Source organism: Embiotoca jacksoni, unplaced genomic scaffold, assembly GCF_022577435.1.
Source record: "Embiotoca jacksoni isolate LCO1_2020_lvr unplaced genomic scaffold, fEmbJac1.0.p SCAF_48, whole genome shotgun sequence".
NCBI lineage: Eukaryota > Metazoa > Chordata > Actinopteri > Embiotocidae > Embiotoca > Embiotoca jacksoni.
In genome coordinates, this window is record NW_027185401.1 from 141,162 (window position 1) to 163,457 (window position 22,296).

Genomic DNA, 22,296 nt, shown 5'->3' on the forward strand with positions numbered 1-22,296 from the left:
ACTGACAGCGCTCGTTGCCCCTGGAGACTAATAAGTGAACTTTTCAGAGGTAAAACAAAGATCCTCAAATCTTTGTTTCATGTTACAGCAGCAGAAACAGAGGGCGTCTCAGTTTGTGGGGGAAACTTCAACTTAGTCATGAATCACAGCCGAGACGACGAGTTTGAGGAGGAATAAAAAAAACTGCTCTCAAACTCAGCAGCTGCAGTCTGTCACGTTTCCTTGTTCCCTCCATCAGATCTGCAGCTGGAAGATGGGCGGAGCCAACATGGGTGGAGTCTAAGAGCTGATGTCCTCATTGGCTGCAGAGTCACATGATATTTAAATCAGCTGAAACTGGTTTTATCTTTGAGGAGGTGAAACTCACACAGTCACTGCTGCTGAGAGGTGAAATGGAGCAGAAAGGAGTTCAGCTGGACCGAGAAACCTTCTCTTGTTCCATCTGTCTGGATCTACTGAAGGATCCGGTGACTCTTCCATGTGGACACAACTACTGCATGGAGTGTATTAAAGTCCACTGGGACGGACAGGACAGGACAGGAGTCTACAGCTGTCCTCAGTGCAGGAAGAGGTTCACACTGAGGCCTGTCCTGGTGAAAAACACCATGTTGGCAGCTTTAGTGGAGGAGCTGAAGAAGACTGGACTCCAAGCTGCTCCTGCTGATCACTGCTATGCTGGACCTGAAGATGTGGCCTGTGATGTCTGCACTGGGAGAAAACTGAAAGCTGTCAAGTCCTGTTTATTCTGTCTGGCTTCTTATTGTGAGAAACACCTTCAGCCTCATTATGATGTTGCTCCATTCAAGAAACACAAGCTGGTGAACCCCTCCAAGAAGCTCCAGGAGAACATCTGCTCTCTTCACGACGAGGTGATGAAGATGTTCTGCCGCACCGATCGTCAGATTATCTGTTCTCTCTGCTCTGTGGATGAACATAAAGACCACGACACAGTCTCAGCTGCAGCAGAAAGGACCGAGAGGCAGAGAGAGCTCGAGGGGAGTCGAGGAAACGTCCAGCAGAAAATCCAGGACAGACAGAAAGATGTGAAGCTGCTTCAGCAGGAGGTGGAGGACATCAATCAGTCTGCTGAGAAAACACTGGAGGGCAACGAGAAGCTCTTCACCCAGCTGATGAGTCTCCTCCAGGAAAGAAGCCGCGATGTGAAGCAGGAGGTCAGATCCCAGCAGGAAACCCAAGTGAGTCGAGTCAAAGAGCTTCAGGAGAAGCTGGAGCAGGAGATCGCTGAGCTGAAGAGGAAAGACGCCGAGCTGGAGCAGCTCTCACACACAGAGGATCACAACGAGTTCCTGCACAACTACCCCTCAGTGTCAGCACTCAGTGAGCCTACAGACTCATCCAGCATCCATATCCGTCCTCTCACCTACTTTCAGGATGTGACAGCAGCTGTGTCAGAGGTCAGAGATAAACTACAGCAAGTTCTGGATGAAGAATGGAAGAAGATCTCAGTGTCAGTGAAGGAAGTGGACGTTTTACTGTCACAACCAGAACCAAAGACCAGAGCTGGATTCTTAAGATATTCAAGAGAAATCACACTGGATCCAAACACAGTAAACGGACGGATGTTATTATCTGATGGGAACAGAAAAGTAACAGTAATGGATCAGAATCAGTCTTATTCTGATCATCCAGACAGATTCAGTGAATGGTTTCAGGTCCTGAGTAGACAGAGTCTGACTGGACGTTGTTACTTTGAGGTGGGGAGGAGTGGAGGAGTTGATGTAGCAGTGGCATACAAGAATATCAACAGAACAGGGAGCTGGAAGGAAAGTGGATTTGGATGTAATAACAAATCTTGGTCATTAGATTGTTCCAATAACAGTTTTCAGTACAACAACATCAAAACTCCCGTCTCAGGTCCTCCACCCTCCAGAGTGGGGGTGTACCTGGATCACAGTGCAGGTACTCTGTCCTTCTACAGCGTCTCTGAGACCATGACTCTCCTCCACAGAGTCCACACCACGTTCACTCAGCCGTTCCACGTTGGGTTCGGGTTTGACTTCGTTGGAAACTCTGCTGAGTTTTGTAAACTGAAATAAACTGAAGTCTTTCAGGTTTCAGTGGGTTTAAACCTGCATTTTCATTTTCCATTTCATTTTCTCTTCATCATTGAGGCGTTTCTGCTCTGAACAAAGATCTGCTGTCAATCAAGCATTATGGGCGTCACCTGGACGTCTTCTTGATAGTTGTTGTCTTCATGTTAATATGTTTTATTCTTGTTTTTAAGCTCTTTTCACACCGTTCCTGTAGTGAAAACCACGTATCTCCAAATTTGGTGGAGTTGAATTAGATTATTTTCTGATAATTTAAAGAGATTTAAATGTTCTTTTATGGACTGAGATGATTCTCCTGCTAAATTAACTATTTTAAAAAACCTGACAAAGCTGAAAAGGTGTTTATTTCTTAGATACGTGGTTCTCACAGGACAGCAACGCTCCAAATATGTGATGATCTGGTTCAATATGACGCTTTACAAATCAACAATATATAAAGTAGTTGAAATGAGCAAAACCTTCAGTGACTATGACGGTAAAATTCACTTTAATCCAGCAGCAATATGAATCTACAAACATCAGATATATAATAGTAAAACACTAACAGGGAACATTTTCTGCTTCGTGTGTACTTTTACTTTTTGTGTTTTCAGTGTATTTTTGCTGATGATACTTTTACTTCAACAAGGTTTTGAATGCAGGACTTCTAGTATTTTCAGCCTGGTATCAGAACTTTTTCTGAAATAAAGGAGCTGAATTCTTTCACTGCTTCATATATAGTAATATAGATTATTCAGAGGGAACAAAGCAGCACTTTTACTTTAATACTTTCACTAAATGTTGCTGCTAACGCTTCTGTACTTTTACCTGAGTAAGCTGTTTAATTAAGGACTTTGACTTGTAATGGAGTATCTTTGTTTTCTTTGCTGTATTTGTACTTTTACTTCAATAAATGTTCTGAATACTTCATCCACCATTTGTCTGAGTTGAATTAGACAACATGATGCTGCTGTTTCAGAAACTGACCACCTGAGGGAGCACTCTGCCCACTGACAGCGCTGGTTGCAGCTGAAGACTCTCAAAGGTCATGAAATGTCATCTTCCTGCCTTTGGTGCAGATCCCTGTGAGAGAGGAACGCCCCTCAGCTTCATCAATATGTTCAGGCTGAGAAAGTTTCTTCCTGAAATGACTTCCATGATAAATCAAATCCCGGCTCTGTGCTGAGCACGGTCACCTCAGAGCAGAAAGCTTCTCCGTGTGGACGTTGGACGGTCTCACGTTGTCTGCTTGGTTTTCTCCAGCTGCTCTGTTTTCCTGCCAGTTTAGATACTTGCAGGTCGGTTAACTGGTAAATCTGCTAGCTGTGAATGTGTTGGTCAGTTAACAGCTTGTCCCGGCTGTATTCTGTATCTCTGCAAAGTTTAGAAATGAATGCTGGTAATTGTAAAAGTCAGATAAAGTACATTGTGGTGTCGTCACATGCTGCATATGCTGACATTTATGAACACGTCCAAAGGTTTTCTTGAATGAGAATTAACGGTTTGTTTCACTCAAATTCTCCCCAAAATCAAACAAACAGATGTTTTGCATTTAGATCTGGAGGTGTGCAGATATAGTTTGTATTCTCGACCTCAGAAAGAGGTTGTTTACCCCAAAAAGAAAAACCCAAGTTCGCTAAAGATTCTCTTACTTGGTGTGAACGCAGCATAACGGTACGGTGGCTTGTGTCGCCCAAAAATCACGGAGAAAGCTAAAACTGAAGGTGCGTTCAGGCCGAACGGGGCGCTCGGTGTGAACGCACCTTCAGGAATAGACGGTCATTAATTTGTAAATCGACGGCTCACTTGACCGCAGTAAGACACACGCAGTACAGCCCGGTTCACACCAGCAATGTCGGCCGTTTTTGTCAGCTGTCAAAACATTTTCTTCAGACAATTTGGCAACACGCAATTTTTTTCAAAATAAATTCAGCCCACGTATTATTGGTGACGTCATGCTGCGCTTGGCCATCATTGGCTGCAGCTGATCACGCCACATTGCGCTCTGTCGTTGTTCGCCATTTGTGATTTTCAATCCCTTCATACTAACATGTGGAGCAAAAAAAGAAAGCGGTTGAACGAATACGTCCGACATGGATTCACGTGTAAAGAGGAACGTGATGGGAGTCATGATGGGAAACACAAGAACACAACGCTCGCTGAATTCAAGGTGAAGAGAGCCAGACTCCATGAAAAGGCGACTCTGCCTGTTCTCGGCTTCGTACCCATCGACAAACCGATCCTCTCAGCATCGGACCAAGTTGCGTCCCTGATCGCAAATCATTCATTGACTTATGTTTTTGTGTGAAATTCATGTTTTGTTGGTTTTGTTCTTTGCACACAATGATTTTGTGTGCAACTGATGCGTGGTTCATTTTGTGCACTAATAAAATATATACCGATGTTTTGAAGAAATCATATTTTATTTTTTATTAGAGGAGAGAGAGAGGAGGGAGAGGAGGGAGAGGAGAGAGAGGGGGGAGAGGAGCGAGAGAGGAGGGAGAGGAGGGAGAGGAGAGAGAGGAGGGGGAGAGGAGGAGGAGAGAAGGGAGAGAGGAGGAGGAGAGGAAGAAGAGAGGAGGGAGAGAGGAGGGGGAGAGGAGGAGGAGGGAGAGAGGAGGAAGAGAGGAGGGAGAGAGGAGGGGGAGAGGAGGAAGAGAGGAGGGAGAGAGGAGGGGGGTGAGGAGAAAGAGGAGGGAGAGAGGAGAAAGAGAGGAGGAAGAGAGGAGGGGAAGAGGAGGAAGAGGAGGGAGAGGAGGAGGAGAGGAGGAAGAGAGGAGGGAGAGAGGAGAGGGAGAGGAGGAGGAGAGGAAGAAGAGAGGAGGGAGAGAGGAGGGGGAGAGGAGGAGGAGGGAGAGAGGAGGAAGAGAGGAGGGAGAGAGGGAGGAGAGAGGAGGGGGAGAGGAGGGGGAGAGAAGGGGGAAAGGGGGAGAGAGGGAGGAGAGAGGAGGCCAGAGAGGATGCCAGAGAGGAGGCCAGAGAGGAGGGAGAGAGGGAGGAGAGAGGAGGCCAGAGAGGAGACCAGAGAGGAGGGAGAGAGGAGGGAGAGAGGGAGTGAATGTTGTGACTGACAGGTCCAGAGTCTGTTGATGTGGTCAGGTTGTCAGTTTGAGAGAGTCAGAGATAAAGAAGTGGTCGGAGACATGAAGTGGAGTTACAGTGAGGTTAGATGTGGAGCAGTTTCTGGTGAAATATAGTCCAGGTGGTTTCTGGCTTTGTGAGGAGGAGAGGAAGGACTGAGGGAGACAGCAAAGGAAGACAGTAGAAGGAAAAGGTCAGATGACTTCTCTGTCTGGATGTTAAAGTCACCCAGAAGGACAAGTGGAGGACCATTTTCTGGGAAGTTTGACAGGAGGACGTCTAATTCGTCCAATAAATCTCCCAAAGGACCTGGAGGACGGTAGAGGACAACAATGTTTCATTGGACCGGATGAGAAACTGTCACAGCATGAAACTCAAAAGACAGTGAGGTAGGAAGTGGAAGTGGGTAAAGAGAAAACCTCCATTTGGGGGAGATGAGTAGACCTGTACCCCCCCACCACCACCACCACCACCACCCTCCCTCCCTCCACCCCCTACCAGTGGGTCTGAGAGCAGCAGGGTGGATGTGTTGTCCGGTGTGATCCAAGGAAGTCCAGCGATTGCTGGATAGCAAAGCCAGAGATGAAGTCTGTCTTGCAGCTGACTGACAGTTCCAGAGTCCTCCGGTGACGAGGTGTTGGGTATGAGTGGAACGGGTGGACTAGATAACACAGGGAAGGTTACAGTGTTGGTGTGAACGAGTGTGAGGCCTGTAATATCTACGAGTAGATATACGCACAGGCACGGAAAGTAAACACATATTTAGATAGCAGTAGTTATACTCAGTGACCCCCGAAGACTCCAACGAAAGACTCCTTTATTAAAGGGAAAAGTCCAAGAGGTTGTGAACGTGGTAGAAAGATGGTCTTATTCATGGAGATTCAAGATTTCTGTGGAATAAAACAACTAAAACAGTCATGTTTACCAGAAAGAGAGGAGTTGATGCTCACGTGGACGGGCAGATACCAGTCTAGCACTAGGACCCAGGCAGGAGCGGAAGAGAGAGGCTATAAAGGGAGGCAGGACGCTCACCTGGGCCTCTTTCCTGCACACCTGAGCTCCAGCTGAGGCCCCGCCTTCATTTGGTGGTGATTTTGGTAGGCTCCCTTTGTTTTAAAAGATTTGTTGAAAAAGACGGTGTTAGTAGTGAACAAATATAAAGATGAACTGTGTCTTTTAGTTTTTAAGACCAAATAAAAGATGCATTAATCAATTGTTCTTTTTAACACATTAACGTGGCCTTTTTGTTTTATAAATAGTCTCCAGGCACCTGCATGTTTCCAGCTGAGGGGAAGGGCTTCGTTTCAGGCCTGGAAGGTATTTTGCTTTTGTTTCCACTCTGCATATAGTTTGTCAAATGTTGTCTTAACGCTTCTTTTGTATATTTATTTGTTTGTTTGTTTCCTTTAGTTTTTTTTACCAGATACTTCTAAGAGAAGCCGGCTACTGTTCTTTTCCCACCGTTTGTTAGGTTTTAGTTTGTTTTAATATGAAATAGTTTGGGCTGTTTTCCTGTTTAATTTCCTTCCAGTGTGGCTGCCAGGGAGAACAAAATGGTAGCGGTCTTTATGCATGTTTTGTTTGAGTGTCTTTAAGTTTCAGCATATTGTAGTGCTGTTAAATAGGTTGGTTTAGCTCCAATCAGTTTGTTTGCAGTGGTGTTTAATTGTTGTCCACCTTACTTTCCACCAGCCTCCCTGACAGAGCAGTTTGGACCCACGTTCTTTATTTCTTTGGTTATTAATTTATGGTTGATTTGATTTTTGTATTAAACATAGTTATTTCAACCCCTTCATTATTCCCTGTGTTTAGTTGGATTATCCAGTCGACTGGAGATACGTTTTATTTTCTACAATGTAATAAAGTTCACATCTTTGTCTACGTCGGTCTCAAGTTCCAGTTTATTCTGTCTCCTGAGTTTTATCACCTGGTCACACTCGGATAAAGATTCATGGATGAAAGATCAAACAAGTGAAAGTTTTTTGTTTTTTTAGGTGTTTGTTAAATGATAAATTAACATGGAGTGATCATATTCAGAGGATACTTGTCAAACATCAACAGATTTTACAGTTGATACTTATTTTTTGGAACAAACCCAAGTACTTAACGATCTTGGTAATATTGCAGGAGTGGTGGCGGATCGACTACAGACGACATATCAGTCATTTACCTCAGCACACACGGACGGATCTAAAGATCCTAATACAGGTAGAACTGGGTTGTTGTTGTTGTTGTTGTTGCGGTCACCATGCGCAGTCAAAAGAAGGACGTCAGACCATCTGTCTGTTTATACAGTGGAGACGTCGGCCATGTTAACAGCACTGCAGCAGTTGGAGGAGGTTCAGATCAGAAAGGTCAACATCTGTTCAGATTCCAGTTCAACATTATTGTCATTACAATCATTCACATCTCACAACAGATACGATTTAATCAACGAAATATAGGAAATGCTGTTCCCACTTAAAAATATGGGTATATTTGCATCACTTATGTGGGTGCTGGCTCACAGAGGGATGAAGGGAAAACGATACAGAGCAGATAAATGATCAAAACGAGCTCTGGAACAATCCACTGCAGCGAGCCTAAACGACTTCCGTCCTGTTGCACTTACCCCCATCATCATGAAGTGCTTCGAGAGGCTGGTCCTGGCTCATCTCAAAACCTGCCTACCACCCACACTGGACCCCCTCCAATTCACCTACCGCCAGAACAGGTGTACAGAGGACGCCATCTCCACAGCACTTCACTCCGCCCTCTCCCACCTGGACAACAACAACACCTATGTGAGAATGCTGTTCATCGATTTCAGTTCAGCATTCAACACCATCATCCTGTCCAAACTGAATACCAAACAGGGTGACCTTAGCATCAACACCTCCCTCTGGAGCTGGATACTGGATTTCCTAACCAACAGACCCCAGTATGTTAGATTAGGCAATCACACCTCCTCCACCCTCACCCTGAACACTGGCGTTCCACAGGGCTGTGTACTGAGTCCTCTCCTCTACTCCCTGTTCACCTATGACTGCACGCCTGTACATGGTTCCAATACCATTATCAAGTTTGCAGACGACACGACGGTGGTGGGCCTCATCAACAACAATGATGAGTCGGCCTACAGGGAGGAGGTCCGGCACCTGGCGGTGTGGCGCGCCAACAACAACCTTGCCCTCAACACCAACCAATACCAACCCCTCCCCTCCCACACACACCAGACACCTTCCTCCAATGACTATACACTGACTGTTTATACTATATATATATACATGACTGTATTTATCTGTCCATACTGTTGAAACTTTTTATACTTCATTCATCTAACACACTGCACTTTTACTGCTTTCTTTTGCACTTCTGGTCAGATACTAAAACTGATTTTTGTTGTCCAAGTACTTGTACACTGTGCAATGACAATAAAGTTTAATCTGAATCTGGAGTGTCAGCACAGTACAGAGATTTTATTCAGTGAAGCGGAAGCTAAATTAATAGAGAAGAAACATGGTGAAGGAGCGGCAGCACAGTTTGGAGACACAGGAAGACGCCTTCATGCTATTCAGAGAGAAGTTGGCAAAGGGAGGACGTCCGGAGGACAACACATGAACCAGACTGAGGGTCGGACACACAAGGCTGAACAAAACAATGCAGTTAATGAATAAAACACCCGACGGGATTATGTGAGTGCTGCAAAATACCAGAATCTGTAGATCATATCATTTGTTATTGACAGAAATTCACACGAGAGCAAGACGAGTTTAAAGAAGAAGCTGGAAGTTGAGGAGCTACAGAGATGAAATAAACCTGAAGGGGAAGGAAGTGTCATTACAATACTTGAAAGAAACAGGATTGAGGAAAATAATTTATTTCACTGAATTGGTAAAACCTATATTTTATATTTTAGTTTGATTTTTATTTTCATTTATTTATTTATCTGTCACATTTCCTTGTTCCCTCCTTCAGATCTGCAGCTTGAAGATTAGCGGAGCCAACATGGGGTGGAGTCTAAGAGCTGATGTCCTCATTGGCTGCAGAGTCACATGATATTTAAGTCAGAGCTGAAACTAGTTTTATCTTTGAGGAAGTGAAACTCACACAGTCACTGCTGCTGAGAGGTGAAATGGCGCAGAAAGGAGTTCCGTTGGACCGAGAAACCTTCTCTTGTTCCATCTGTCTGGATCTACTGAAGGATCCAGTGACTCTTCTATGTGGACACAACTACTGCATGGAGTGTATTAAAGTCCACTGGGACGGACAGGAATGGAAAGGAGTCTACAGCTGTCCTCAGTGTAGGCAGGACTTCATACCGAGGCCTGTCCTGGTGAAAAACACCATGTTAGCAGCTTTAGTGGAGGAGCTGAAGAAGACTGGACTCCAAGCTGCTCCTGCTGATCACTGCTATGCTGGACCTGAAGATGTGGCCTGTGATGTCTGCACTGGGAGAAAACTGAAAGCTGTCAAGTCCTGTTTAGTCTGTCTGGCTTCTTATTGTGAGAAACACCTTCAGCCTCATTATGATGTCGCTCCATTAAAGAAACACAAGCTGGTGAACCCCTCCAAGAAGCTCCAGGAGAACATCTGCTCTCTTCACGACGAGGTGATGAAGATGTTCTGCCGCACCGATCGTCAGATTATCTGTTATCTCTGCTCTGTGGATGAACATAAAGACCACGACACCGTCTCAGCTGCAGCAGAAAGGACCGAGAGGCAGAGAGAGCTCGAGGGGAGTCGAGGAAACGTCCAGCAGAAAATCCAGGACAGACAGAAAGATGTGAAGCTGCTTCAGCAGGAGGTGGAGGACATCAATCAGTCTGCTGAGAAAACACTGGAGGGCAACGAGAAGCTCTTCACCCAGCTGATGAGTCTCCTCAAGAAAAGAAGCCGCGATGTGAAGCAGGAGGTCAGATCCCAGCAGGAAACCCAAGTGAGTCGAGTCAAAGAGCTTCAGGAGAAGCTGGAGCAGGAGATCGCTGAGCTGAAGAGGAAAGACGCCGAGCTGGAGCAGCTCTCACACACAGAGGATCACAACGAGTTCCTGCACAACTACCCCTCAGTGTCAGCACTCAGTGAGCCTACAGACTCATCCAGCATCCATATCCGTCCTCTCACCTACTTTCAGGATGTGACAGCAGCTGTGTCAGAGGTCAGAGATAAACTACAGCAAGTTTTGGGTGAAGAATGGAAGAAGATCTCAGTGTCAGTGAATGAAGTGGACGTTTTACTGTCACAACCAGAACCAAAGACCAGAGCTGGATTCTTAAGATATTCACAAGAAATCACACTGGATCCAAACACAGCATACAGACAGATGTTATTATCTGATGAGAACAGAAAAGTAACATTAATGGATCATGATCAGTCTTATTCTGATCATCCAGACAGATTCAGTATATATTGTCAGGTCCTGAGTAGAGAGAGTCTGACTGGACATTGTTACTTTGAGGTGGAGATGAGAGGAAGAGTTCTTGTAGCAGTCGCATACAAGAATATCAACAGACAAAGTAGATTTGGACGTAATAACAAATCTTGGTCATTAGATTGTCCCAATAACAGTCTTTGGTACAACAACATTGAAACTCCCGTCTCAGGTCCTCCATCCTCCAGAGTGGGGGTGTACCTGGATCACAGTGCAGGTACTCTGTCCTTCTACAGCGTCTCTGAGACCATGACTCTCCTCCACAGAGTCCAGACCACGTTCACTCAGCCGCTCCACGTTGGACTTTGGTCTGCCTTCGTTGGAAACTCTGCTGAGTTTTGTAAACTGAAATAAACTGAAGTCTTTCAGGTTTCAGTGGGTTTAAACCTGCGTTTTCATTTTCCATTTCATTTTCTCTCCATCATTGAGGCGTTTCTGCTCTGAACAAAGATCTGCTGTCAATCAAGCATTATGGGCGTCACCTGGACGTCTTCTTGATAGTTGTTATCTTCATGTTAATAAATTTTATTATTGTTTTTAAGCTCTTTTCACACCGTTCCTGTAGTGAAAACCACGTATCTCTAAATTTGGTGAAGTTGAATTTTGAATTATTTTCTGATAAACTAAAGAGATTTAAACGTTCTTTTATGGACTGAGATGATTCTCCTGCTAAATTAACTATTTTATAAATCCTGACAAAGCTGAAAAGGTGTTTATTTCTTAGATACGTGGTTCTCACAGGACAGCAACGCTCCAAATATGTGATGATCTGGTTCAATATGACGCTTTACAAATCAACAATATATAAAGTAGTTGAAATGAGCAAAACCTTCAGTGACTATGACGGTAAGATTCACTTTAATCCAGCAGCAATATGAATCTAAAAACATCATATATATAATAGTAAAACACCAACAGGGAACATTTTCTGGTTCGTGTGTACTTTTACTATTTGTGTTTTCAGTGTATTTTTGCTGACGATACTTTTACTTCAACAAGGTTTTGAATGCAGGGCTTCTAGTATTTTCAGTCTGGTATCAGAACTTTTTCTGAAATAAAGGAGCTGAATTCTTTCACTGCTTCATATATAGTAATATAGATTATTCAGAGGGAACAAAGCAGCACTTTTACTTTAATACTTTCACTAAATGTTGCTGCTAACGCTTCTGTACTTTTACCTGAGTAAGCTGTTTAATTAAGGACTTTGACTTGTAATGGAGTATCTTTGTTTTCTTTGCTGTATTTGTACTTTTACTTCAATAAATGTTCTGAATACTTCATCCACCACTTGTCTGAGTTGAATTTGAAACTAGATTAGATGTTCACACGGGGAACACGTCTGCACTACATTTAACTATAGTATGGAGGAATCTAGCAGGGATGTGTGAGTGGGATGTAGAAGATGAAACATCTGTGGGTGGTGGCCATTTTCCAATATGTTGTAAAGTATCTTTACAAAGGAGGAAGCAGGAGATATAGTGGGTAAGTGGGTCTTTAAAATATATATATATATATGAGCGAGAAATGGATCAAATAGATTGAAATGAAGATATTGAACAGATTAATAGAAAATTAATATTTACAGTGCTGGAAGCTGCAAATCCAACATGTGCTAAAGGTGAAGGAAGGATGAAGAGAAAGGCTGCCCCCTGGTGGACAGATGAGTGTTGGAGAGCAGCGACAGAAAGAAACAAAGCTCTCTTAGGTTAAGAAGAAAAATCACATCACTTCCAGAATTTAATACAATACGAACAATCAGAAACGAGGGTTCATAAAAAATCATTCTGAAAGCAAAGAGGGAATTCTGGAAGAGTTATTGGATCAGATTTGGGGGATGATTTGAAGCAGGAGAGGAATTAGAAGAGTACGGCAGGATAGTTAAGATTATAAGATTAAGGAAATAATGATTACAGACAGATTCACATTTTATTTTGAAACCAGGGATTATGATACCAACTCATCAAAGTGGATTTCAGAAAGGTAGAGGGACTATGGACCCAGTTATTTGTTTAGAAACAGAAATTTAATTAAAACTGCAAGCAGTGATGTACTGGCCCTCCCACTCCCAAGGACAGTCTCCCTGAAGTGCAGCACGCCAGGGACCCAGTATCCCTGTGTAAAGTTGCTATTTTTGTCTCGTTTCCTATCTCCAGCAGGGGGCGCTGGCCAGCCGTTTTGCTACGCCCACTTGCAAAACACATCAAATGTATCATCTCACCACGCCGGATGTATGTGACACGTTTCGTGAGGTTTCAAGCATCCTTTGACCTTAAACATCAACTTCCTTTGCCAGGGCAAGTCATCCAACTTTGCCGCATCGTCACGGCGACGCCCATTGACAAAGTCGAACGAATGTCTCAATAAATCATCAACTACATGTTTAGGTTATTGTGACCCGACTTTAGGTTCATGTGATCAACCAGCTCGATGTAGAATGCGAAAGTATGAAAAGTGTCATTTCCAGTGGCCAACAGGGGGCGCTATGACTATGAGCGAATATTACCGCACAGGGGTCTTCAGGGCGGGGCTGTTATCATACCTGTGATGTTTGGAGAAGGTCAGTCCATGGACATAATATTTAAAGCAACTCGTAGTTTCATGGCGAGACGCTCAAAATGGCCGCCACGCTACGGGCACACACATCGACGAAAACGAATTATTTTGATAACTTTTAATCCCAAACATGTTTTCTATCCAGAGAACCTAAATTCAAGTCGGGGCGACAAAATCCCTCGGACGAGTTCGACAAAGTACAACATGTCAGAATCACCCAAAATGGCGACTAAATTCAAAATGGTGGAATTCCTGTCGAGTTGACATAAAGGTGCAATGTAACTTTTTTCTGATACACTTGTCCACCGGATTTTGTGAATTTAGGTAAATGTGGCCGCCGGGGCATCTCTTTAGGGGGCGCTCTCGAGCCATTTGGCCACGCCCACTCGCAACAACACTGGAATACCAAATTTTTCGCCGGGAGACAAATGTTTGTCCACTTTCATGAGTCTTTGAATATGATAAAGCTTCCAAAAAGGAAAATCACTTTACACAAGAATAATAAGGAAAGAGAAAAATAATTCCTTGAAAAACAACAGGGCTTCTCACCCTGAAAACCAGACTGGCCTGTCAGACCACGTTCCTTCACGACAGGCCCGCCTCCTGTTTTACCTCATGAACGTGAACGCATCACAGAGATGAAGTTCAGGTGGTGTCTTTGAGGGAAGCTGAGAGAAGGAGGTGAAAGAGGAGGTGAAAGAGGAAGGCTCGTTTCACACACACACATTTCCCTTTTAACAGCATTGTGTCAGTGTGTGATCAGTGTGTGTCGCAGCAGCACCTCCTCCTCCTCCTCCTCATCATCATCATCATCATCACCAACACCTGCAGCATCTCCGGCCGCCCGGCAACACCGTGAGTTTTATTTTAAATATTCCGACTGACACTTCTGATGTTTTTACTTTCATCTCCAAGTATTTGTTTCTCTCTGTGACTGTTTTTTTTTTTTTTTATAAATGTTTGGATACTCCGGTTTTCAGCAGTAGTTTGTGTTTTTCAGTCGTAGACGGAGTCTGTGGTAACTCGTCCGATTCATCAGATAAGATGAGGTGCATTCCTTTAAACACGTTCCCTTCGATCTATTTTTAAATCACAAAATGTTTTATTCATTACTTAAACATCAACTTCCTGTGTCAGGGCAAGTGAGCCGTTTGGCCACGCCCACTTTCAAAACACATCACATGTATCATCTCACCACGCCGGATGTATGTCACACGTTTCATGAGGTTTCAAGCATCCTTTGACCTTAAACATCAACTTCCTGTGTCACGGCGAGACATCCAACTTTGCCGCATCGTCACGGCGACGCCCATTGACAAAGTCGAACGAATGTCTCAATATATCATCAACGACATGTTTCGGTTATTGTGACCCAACTTTAGGTTCATGGGATCAACCAGTTGGACGTAGAAAGTGAAAGTATGAAAAGTGTCATTTCCAGTGGCCAACAGGGGGCGCTATGACTATGAGCGAATATTACCCCACAGGGGTCTTCAGGGCGGGGCTGTTATCATACCTGTGATGTTTGGAGAAGGTCGATCAATGTACATAAGATTTAAAGCAACTCGTAGTTTCATGGCGAGACACTCAAAATGGCCGCCACGCTACAGGCACACACATCGATGAAAACGAATTATTTTGATAACTTTTAATCCCAAATATGTTTTCTATCCAGAGAACCTAAATTCAAGTCGGGGCGACAAAATCCCTCGGACGAGTTCGACAAAGTACAACATGTCAGAATCACCCAAAATGGCGACTAAATTCAAAATGGTGGACTTCCTGTCGAGTTGACATAAAGGTGCAATGTAACTTTTTTCTGATACACTTGTCCACCGGATTTCGTGAATTTAGGTAAATGTGGCCGCCGGGGCATCTCTTTAGGGGGCGCTCTCGAGCCATTTGGCCACGCCCACTCGCAACAACACTGGAATACCAAATTTTTCGCCGGGAGACAAATGTTTGTCCACTTTCATGAGTCTTTGAATATGATAAAGCTTCCAAAAAGGAAAATCACTTTACATAAGAATAATAAGGAAAGAGAAAAATAATTCCTTGAAAAACAACAGGGCTTCTCACCCTGAAAACCAGACTGGCCTGTCAGACCACGTTCCTTCGCGACAGGCCCGCCTCCTGTTTGACCTCATGAACGTGAACGCATCACAGAGATGAAGTTCAGGTGGTGTCTTTGAGGGAAGCTGAGAGAAGGAGGTGAAAGAGGAGGTGAAAGAGGAAGGCTCGTTTCACACACACACATTTCCCTTTTAACAGCATTGTGTCAGTGTGTGATCAGTGTGTGTCGCAGCAGCACCTCCTCCTCCTCCTACTCATCATCATCATCATCATCACCAACACCTGCAGCATCTCCGGCCGCCCGGCAACACCGTGAGTTTTATTTTAAATATTCCGACTGACACTTCTGATGTTTTTACTTTCATCTCCAAGTATTTGTTTCTGTCTGTGACTGTTTTTTTTTTTTTTTTAAATGTTTGGATACTCCGGTTTTCAGCAGTAGTTTGTGTTTTTCAGTCGTAGACGGAGTCTGTGGTAACTCGTCCGATTCATCAGATAAGATAAGGCGCATTCCTTTAAACACATTCCCTTCGATCTATTTTTAAATCACAAAATGTTTTATTCATTACTTAAACATCAACTTCCTGTGTCAGGGCAAGTGAGCCGTTTGGCCACGCCCACTTGCAAAACACATCACATGTATCATCTCACCACGCCGGATGTATGTCACACGTTTCATGAGGTTTCAAGCATCCTTTGACCTTAAACATCAACTTCCTGTGTCACGGCGAGACATCCAACTTTGCAGCATCGTCACGGCGACGCCCATTGACAAAGTCGAACGAATGTCTCAATATATCATCAAGGACATGTTTAGGTTATTGTGACCCAACTTTAGGTTCATGGGATCAACCAGTTGGACGTAGAAAGTGAAAGTATGAAAAGTGTCATTTCCAGTGGCCAACAGGGGGCGCTATGACTATGAGCGAATGTTACCCCACAGAGGTCTTCAGGGCGGGGCTGTTATCATACCTGTGATGTTTGGAGAAGGTCGGTCCATGTACATAAGATTTAAAGCAACTCGTAGTTTCATGGCGAGACGCTCAAAATGGCCGCCACGCTACAGGCACACACATCGATGAAAACGAATTATTTTGATAACTTTTAATCCCAAACATGTTTTCTATCCAGAGAACCTAAATTCAAGTCGGGGCGACAAAATCCCTCGGAGGAGTTCGACAAAGTACAACGTGTTAGAATCACCCAAAATGGCGACTAAATTCAAAATGGTGGACTTCCTGTCGAGTTGACATAAAGTTGCAATGTAACTTTTTTCTGCTTCTCCATGTGATACACATGTCCACCGGATTTGGTGAATTTAGGTAAATATGGCCGCCGAGGCATCTCTTTAGGGGGCGCTCTTGAGCCATTTGGCCACGCCCACTTGCGACTCCAGGGGAATACGACATTTTTCGCCGGGATACAAATGTTTATCCACTTTCATGAGTCTTTGAATATGATAAAGCCTCCAAAAAGGAAAATCACTTTACGTAAGAACGACTAACGACCAACATCTTTCCTAAATACAGTCGGGCTTCAGCAGCGATTCTCGGTTTCTTTGTCTGACTGATTATTTGTGGAACGTGTCCGAGCCGTCCTCTCCTGAGTCGCAGCTCCGCCTCACCTGCTCCTGATCACAAGTGACAAAACTGCACTCAGTGAACTCATCAGCTTCTCCTGCTGAAATTATCTGGTCCTTCAACTACTCTGTGCCAAATGAAGTCACGCCAGGTGGTAGTTTCAGTCTCTGTGTAACTTGTTTAACTTGTTTTTTTGTTGTTGCTTCCTGGATTGCAGCCTGTTCAGTCATCAGCTCCTGTCTGCCTCGCCCCGTATGCGTCTTTTGGTTAAGTTTGATTATGAAATGCGTTTCTTTTTGTTAAATCCCTGATGTGCTCCGTCTTTGCTGCGGCCAAGAACCGGGCCGGAACACAAAATATACAAAAATAATATAAAATGCTGGTCAAAACATTTCAGCATTTTAGTTTTTGTCATAAAGAGCAACAGAATTCTTCATAATGCTTGTAGGTAAGATTGGAGGGATATAATTTAGAGGAAGGGATTTCATTTCCAAAACTTCTTTATCATTTGGACTATCAGTAGTTGTAAAGCTAATCCTTTCCTTCCAGTGTCCTTTTTACCGTTAGTCACAGGTTGGTGTTGAAGTGACTTTACATCACACTTTGCAGAACGCTTCCCCAAACCAGCGTCTGTGGACACGATCTAAACTCTCCTGTTTCCCAGAGAGTGATTTATCTTCCCTCTATCTCACAAGGCCTTGAGTGAAGGGATGGACCACAATCTTTGATTAGATTGTTTGGCGGTCTTGCTGTCGTTTTATTGGAGTAAAACAACAAAGTGTAAAAATGTATTAGAAAATGTAAAAATGACACAAAAAACGTTCCTTCGAATCTCATGAAATACAAAAGAGAGAAAAACAAATCTTTGATTAGATGTTTTGCGATCTTATTTTTTGGAGACCTGGTAGCAGTAATTGGAAGCACATGGGTGTGTGGGTTATTGTATATGTGACCAGGTGAGAAAACACAGGAGACAGAATAAACTGGAACTTGAGACCGACGGAGACAAAGATGTGAACTTTATTACATTATAGAAAATAAAACGTATCTCCAGTCGACTGGATAATCCAACTAAACACAGGGAATAATGAAGGGGTTGAAATAACTATGTTTAATACAAAAATCAAATCAACCATAAATTAACAGCCAAAGAAATAAAGAACGTGGGTCCAAACTGCTCTGTCAGGGAATTATCAAAACAAGCTCTGGAGTGTCAGCACAGTACAGAGATTTTATTCAGCGAAGCAGAAGCTAAATTAATAGAGAAGAAACATGGTGAAGGAGCGGCAGCACAGTTTGGAGACACGGGAAGACGCCTTCATGCTATTCAGAGAGAAGTTGGCAAAGGGAGGACGTCCGGAGGAAAACACATGAACCAGACTGAGGGTCGGACACACAAGGCTGAACAAAACAATGCAGTTAATGAATAAAACACCCGACGGGATTATGTGAGTGCTGCAAAATACCAGAATCTGTAGATCATATCATTTGTTATTGACAGAAATTCACACGAGAGCGAGACGAGTTTAAAGAAGAAGCTGGAAGTTGAGGAGCTAAAGAGATGCAATAAACCTGAAGGGGAAGGAAGTGTTATTACAATACTTGAAAGAAACAGGATTGAGGAAAAGAATTTAGTTCACTGAATTGGTAAAACCTATATTTTATATTTTAGGTTGATTTTGATATTTATTTATTTATTTATCTGTCCACATTTCCTTGTTCCCTCCTTCAGATCTGCAGCTGGAAGATGGGCGGAACCAACATGGGTGGAGTCTAAGAGCTGATGTCCTCATTGGCTGCAGAGTCACATGATGTTTAAATCAGCGCTGAAACTAGTTTACTATATATGTTTTACTATATAATAGTAAAACACCAACAGGGAACATTTTCTGGTTCGTGTGTACTTTTACTTTTTGTGTTTTCAGTGTATTTTTGCTGACGATACTTTTACTTCAACAAGTTTTGAATGCAGGGCTTCTAGTATTTTCAGTCTGGTATCAGAACTTTTTCTGAAATAAAGGAGCTGAATTTTTTCACTGCTTCATATATAGTAATATAGATTATTCAGAGGGAACAAAGCAGCACTTTTACTTTAATACTTTCACTAAATGTTGCTGCTAACGCTTCTGTACTTTTACCTGAGTAAGCTGTTTAATTAAGGACTTTGACTTGTAATGGAGTATCTTTGTTTTCTTTGCTGTATTTGTACTTTTACTTCAATAAATGTTCTGAATACTTCATCCACCACTTGTCTGAGTTGAATTAGACTAAATGGTGCTGCTTGTTTCCAGAATGGCCACCAGAGGGAGCACTCTGCCCACTGACAGCGCTCGTTGCCCCTGGAGACTAATAAGTGAACTTATCAGAGGTAAAACAAAGATCCTCAAATCTTTGTTTCATGTTACAGCAGCAGAAACAGAGGGCGTCTCAGTTTGTGGGGGAAACTTCAACTTAGTCATGAATCACAGCCGAGACGACGAGTTTGAGGAGGAATAAAAAAAACTGCTCTCAAACTCAGCAGCTGCAGTCTGTCACGTTTCCTTGTTCCCTCCATCAGATCTGCAGCTGGGAGATGGGCGGAGCCAACATGGGTGGAGTCTAAGAGCTGATGTCCTCATTGGCTGCAGAGTCACATGATATTTAAATCAGCTGAAACTATTTTGATCTTTCAGTAAGTGAAACTCACACAGTCACTGCTGCTGAGAGGTGAAATGGAGCAGAAAGGAGTTCAGTTGGACCGAGAAACCTTCTCTTGTTCCATCTGTCTGGATCTACTGAAGGATCCGGTGGGTCTTCCATGTGGACACAACTACTGCATGGAGTGTATTAAAGTCCACTGGGACGGACAGGACGGGACGGGAGTCTACAGCTGTCCTCTGTGCAGGAAGAGGTTCATACCGAGGCCTGTCCTGGACAAAAACACCATGTTGGCAGATTTAGTGGAGCAGCTGAAGAAGACTGGACTCCAAGCTGCTCCTGCTGATCACTGCTATGCTGGACCTGAAGATGTGGCCTGTGATGTCTGCACTGGGAGAAAACTGAAAGCTGTCAAGTCCTGTTTATTCTGTCTGGCTTCTTATTGTGAGAAACACCTTCAGCCTCATTATGATGCCGCAACATTCAAGAAACACAAGCTGGTGAACCCCTCCAAGAAGCTCCAGGAGAACATCTGCTCTCTTCACGACGAGGTGATGAAGATGTTCTGCCACACCGATCTTCAGATTATCTGTTCTCTCTGCTCTGTGGATGAACATAAAGACCACGACACCGTCTCAGCTGCAGCAGAAAGGACCGAGAGGCAGAGAGAGCTCGAGGGGAGTCGAGGAAACGTCCAGCAGAAAATCCAGGACAGACAGAAAGATGTGAAGCTGCTTCAGCAGGAGGTGGAGGACATCAATCAGTCTGCTGAGAAAACACTGGAGGGCAGCGAGAAGCTCTTCACCCAGCTGATGAGTCTCCTCAAGAAAAGAAGCCGCGATGTGGAGCAGGAGGTCAGATCCCAGCAGGAAACCCAAGTGAGTCGAGTCAAAGAGCTTCAGGAGAAGCTGGAGCAGGAGATCGCTGAGCTGAAGAGGAAAGACGCCGAGCTGGAGCAGCTCTCACACACAGAGGATCACAACGAGTTCCTGCACAACTACCCCTCAGTGTCAGCACTCAGTGAGCCTACAGACTCATCCAGCATCCATATCCGTCCTCTCACCTACTTTCAGGATGTGACAGCAGCTGTGTCAGAGGTCAGAGATAAACTACAGCAAGTTCTGGATGAAGAATGGAAGAAGATCTCAGTGTCAGTGAAGGAAGTGGACGTTTTACTGTCACAACCAGGACCAAAGACCAGAGCTGGATTCTTAAGATATTCACAAGAAATCACACTGGATCCAAACACAGCATACAGACAGATGTTATTATCTGATGGGAACAGAAAAGTAACTTTCATGAATCAGAATCAGTCTTATTCTGATCATCCAGACAGATTCAGTAGATGTTGTCAGGTCCTGAGTAGAGAGAGTCTGACTGGACGTTGTTACTTTGAGGTGGAGAGGAGAGGAAGAGGAGGAGTTCATGTAGCAGTCGCATACAAGAATATCAACAGAACAGGGAGCTGGATGGAAAGTGGATTTGGACATAATGACAAATCTTGGTCATTAGATTGTTCCAATAACAGTCTTTGGTACAACAACATTCAAATTCCCGTCTCAGGTCCTCCATCCTCCAGAGTGGGGGTGTACCTGGATCACAGTGCAGGTACTCTGTCCTTCTACAGCGTCTCTGAGACCATGACTCTCCTCCACAGAGTCCAGACCACGTTCACTCAGCCGCTCCACGTTGGGTTTTGGTCTGCGTTCGTTGGAAACTCTGCTGAGTTTTGTAAACTGAAATAAACTGAAGTCTTTCAGGTTTCAGTGGGTTTAAACCTGCATTTTCATTTTCCATTTCATTTTCTCTCCATCATTGAGGCGTTTCTGCTCTGAACAAAGATCTGCTGTCAATCAAGCATTATGGGCGTCACCTGGACGTCTTCTTGATAGTTGTTATCTTCATGTTAATATGTTTTATTCTTGTTTTTAAGCTCTTTTCACACCGTTCCTGTAGTGAAAACCACGTATCTCTAAATTTGGTGAAGTTGAATTTTGAATTATTTTCTGATAATTTAAAGAGATTTAAATGTTCTTTTATGGACTGAGATGATTCTCCTGCTAAATTAACTATTTTATAAAACCTGACAAAGCTGAAAAGGTGTTTATTTCTTAGATACGTGGTTCTCACAGGACAGCAACGCTCCAAATATGTGATGATCTGGTTCAATATGACGCTTTACAAATCAACAATATATAAAGTAGTTGAAATGAGCAAAACCTTCAGTGACTATGATGGTAAAATTCACTTTAATCCAGCAGCAATATGAATCTAAAAACATCATATATATAATAGGAAAACACTAACAGGGAACATTTTCTGCTTCGTGTGTACTTTTACTTTTTGTGTTTTCAGTGTATTTTTGCTGACGATACTTTTACTTCAACAAGGTTTTGAATGCAGGACTTCTAGTATTTTCAGTCTGGTATCAGAACTTTTTCTGAAATAAAGGAGCTGAATTCTTTCACTGCTTCATATATAGTAATATAGATTATTCAGAGGGAACAAAGCAGCACTTTTACTTTAATACTTTCACTAAATGTTGCTGCTAACGCTTCTGTACTTTTACCTGAGGAAGCTGTTTAATTAAGGACTTTGACTTGTAATGGCGTATCTTTGTTTTCTTTGCTGTATTTGTACTTTTACTTCAATAAATGTTCTGAATACTTCATCCACCATTTGTCTGAGTTTAATTAGACAACATGATGCTGCTTGTTTCCAGAATGGCCACCAGAGGGAGCACTCTGCCCACTGACAGCGCTCGTTGCCTCTGAAGACTACATATCCCAGAATGCCTCGCGTTCAGTCTTCGTTCCCTGGAAGTGAGGAGCGGGGTGAATTTTCTATAGTTGGATGGTGAAAACTTCCCAGATTGAGGATATTCTCGAGGCTAAAGTTTGGAAAGATGGAA

At 43.5% G+C, this 22,296-nt stretch overlaps 3 protein-coding genes and 1 long non-coding RNA gene across 4 annotated transcripts; all 4 read left to right on the forward strand.

Annotated features, from left to right (window-relative positions):
• The first annotated feature begins 366 nt into the window (after positions 1-366).
• On the forward strand, positions 367-2,057 carry LOC138210690 (tripartite motif-containing protein 16-like). Its single transcript, XM_069169982.1, has one exon. The coding sequence runs from the start codon at positions 393-395 to the stop codon at positions 2,055-2,057; it is 1,665 nt and encodes a 554-aa protein (XP_069026083.1). The 5' UTR covers positions 367-392.
• A 7,189-nt stretch (positions 2,058-9,246) lies between these two features.
• Positions 9,247-11,771, forward strand: LOC138210792 (tripartite motif-containing protein 16-like). The gene has a single exon (XM_069170113.1). The coding sequence runs from the start codon at positions 9,247-9,249 to the stop codon at positions 10,894-10,896; it is 1,650 nt and encodes a 549-aa protein (XP_069026214.1). The 3' UTR covers positions 10,897-11,771.
• Positions 11,772-13,795: 2,024 nt separating this feature from the next.
• Positions 13,796-18,988, forward strand: LOC138210808 (uncharacterized). The gene is made up of 3 exons (XR_011179284.1): positions 13,796-13,950; positions 15,367-15,480; positions 18,481-18,988. It is a non-coding gene; the product is annotated as an uncharacterized lncRNA (long non-coding RNA).
• Positions 18,989-19,433: 445 nt separating this feature from the next.
• On the forward strand, positions 19,434-22,063 carry LOC138210801 (tripartite motif-containing protein 16-like). The gene has a single exon (XM_069170122.1). The coding sequence runs from the start codon at positions 19,460-19,462 to the stop codon at positions 21,128-21,130; it is 1,671 nt and encodes a 556-aa protein (XP_069026223.1). The 5' UTR covers positions 19,434-19,459; the 3' UTR covers positions 21,131-22,063.
• Positions 22,064-22,296: the final 233 nt, after the last annotated feature.

Coding starts and splice junctions, on each gene's coding strand:
- LOC138210792 (XM_069170113.1), top strand. CDS start 9,247: ATGGCGCAGAAAGGAGTTCCGTTGGACCGAGAAACCTTCTCTTGTTCC.
- LOC138210801 (XM_069170122.1), top strand. CDS start 19,460: ATGGAGCAGAAAGGAGTTCAGTTGGACCGAGAAACCTTCTCTTGTTCC.
- LOC138210690 (XM_069169982.1), top strand. CDS start 393: ATGGAGCAGAAAGGAGTTCAGCTGGACCGAGAAACCTTCTCTTGTTCC.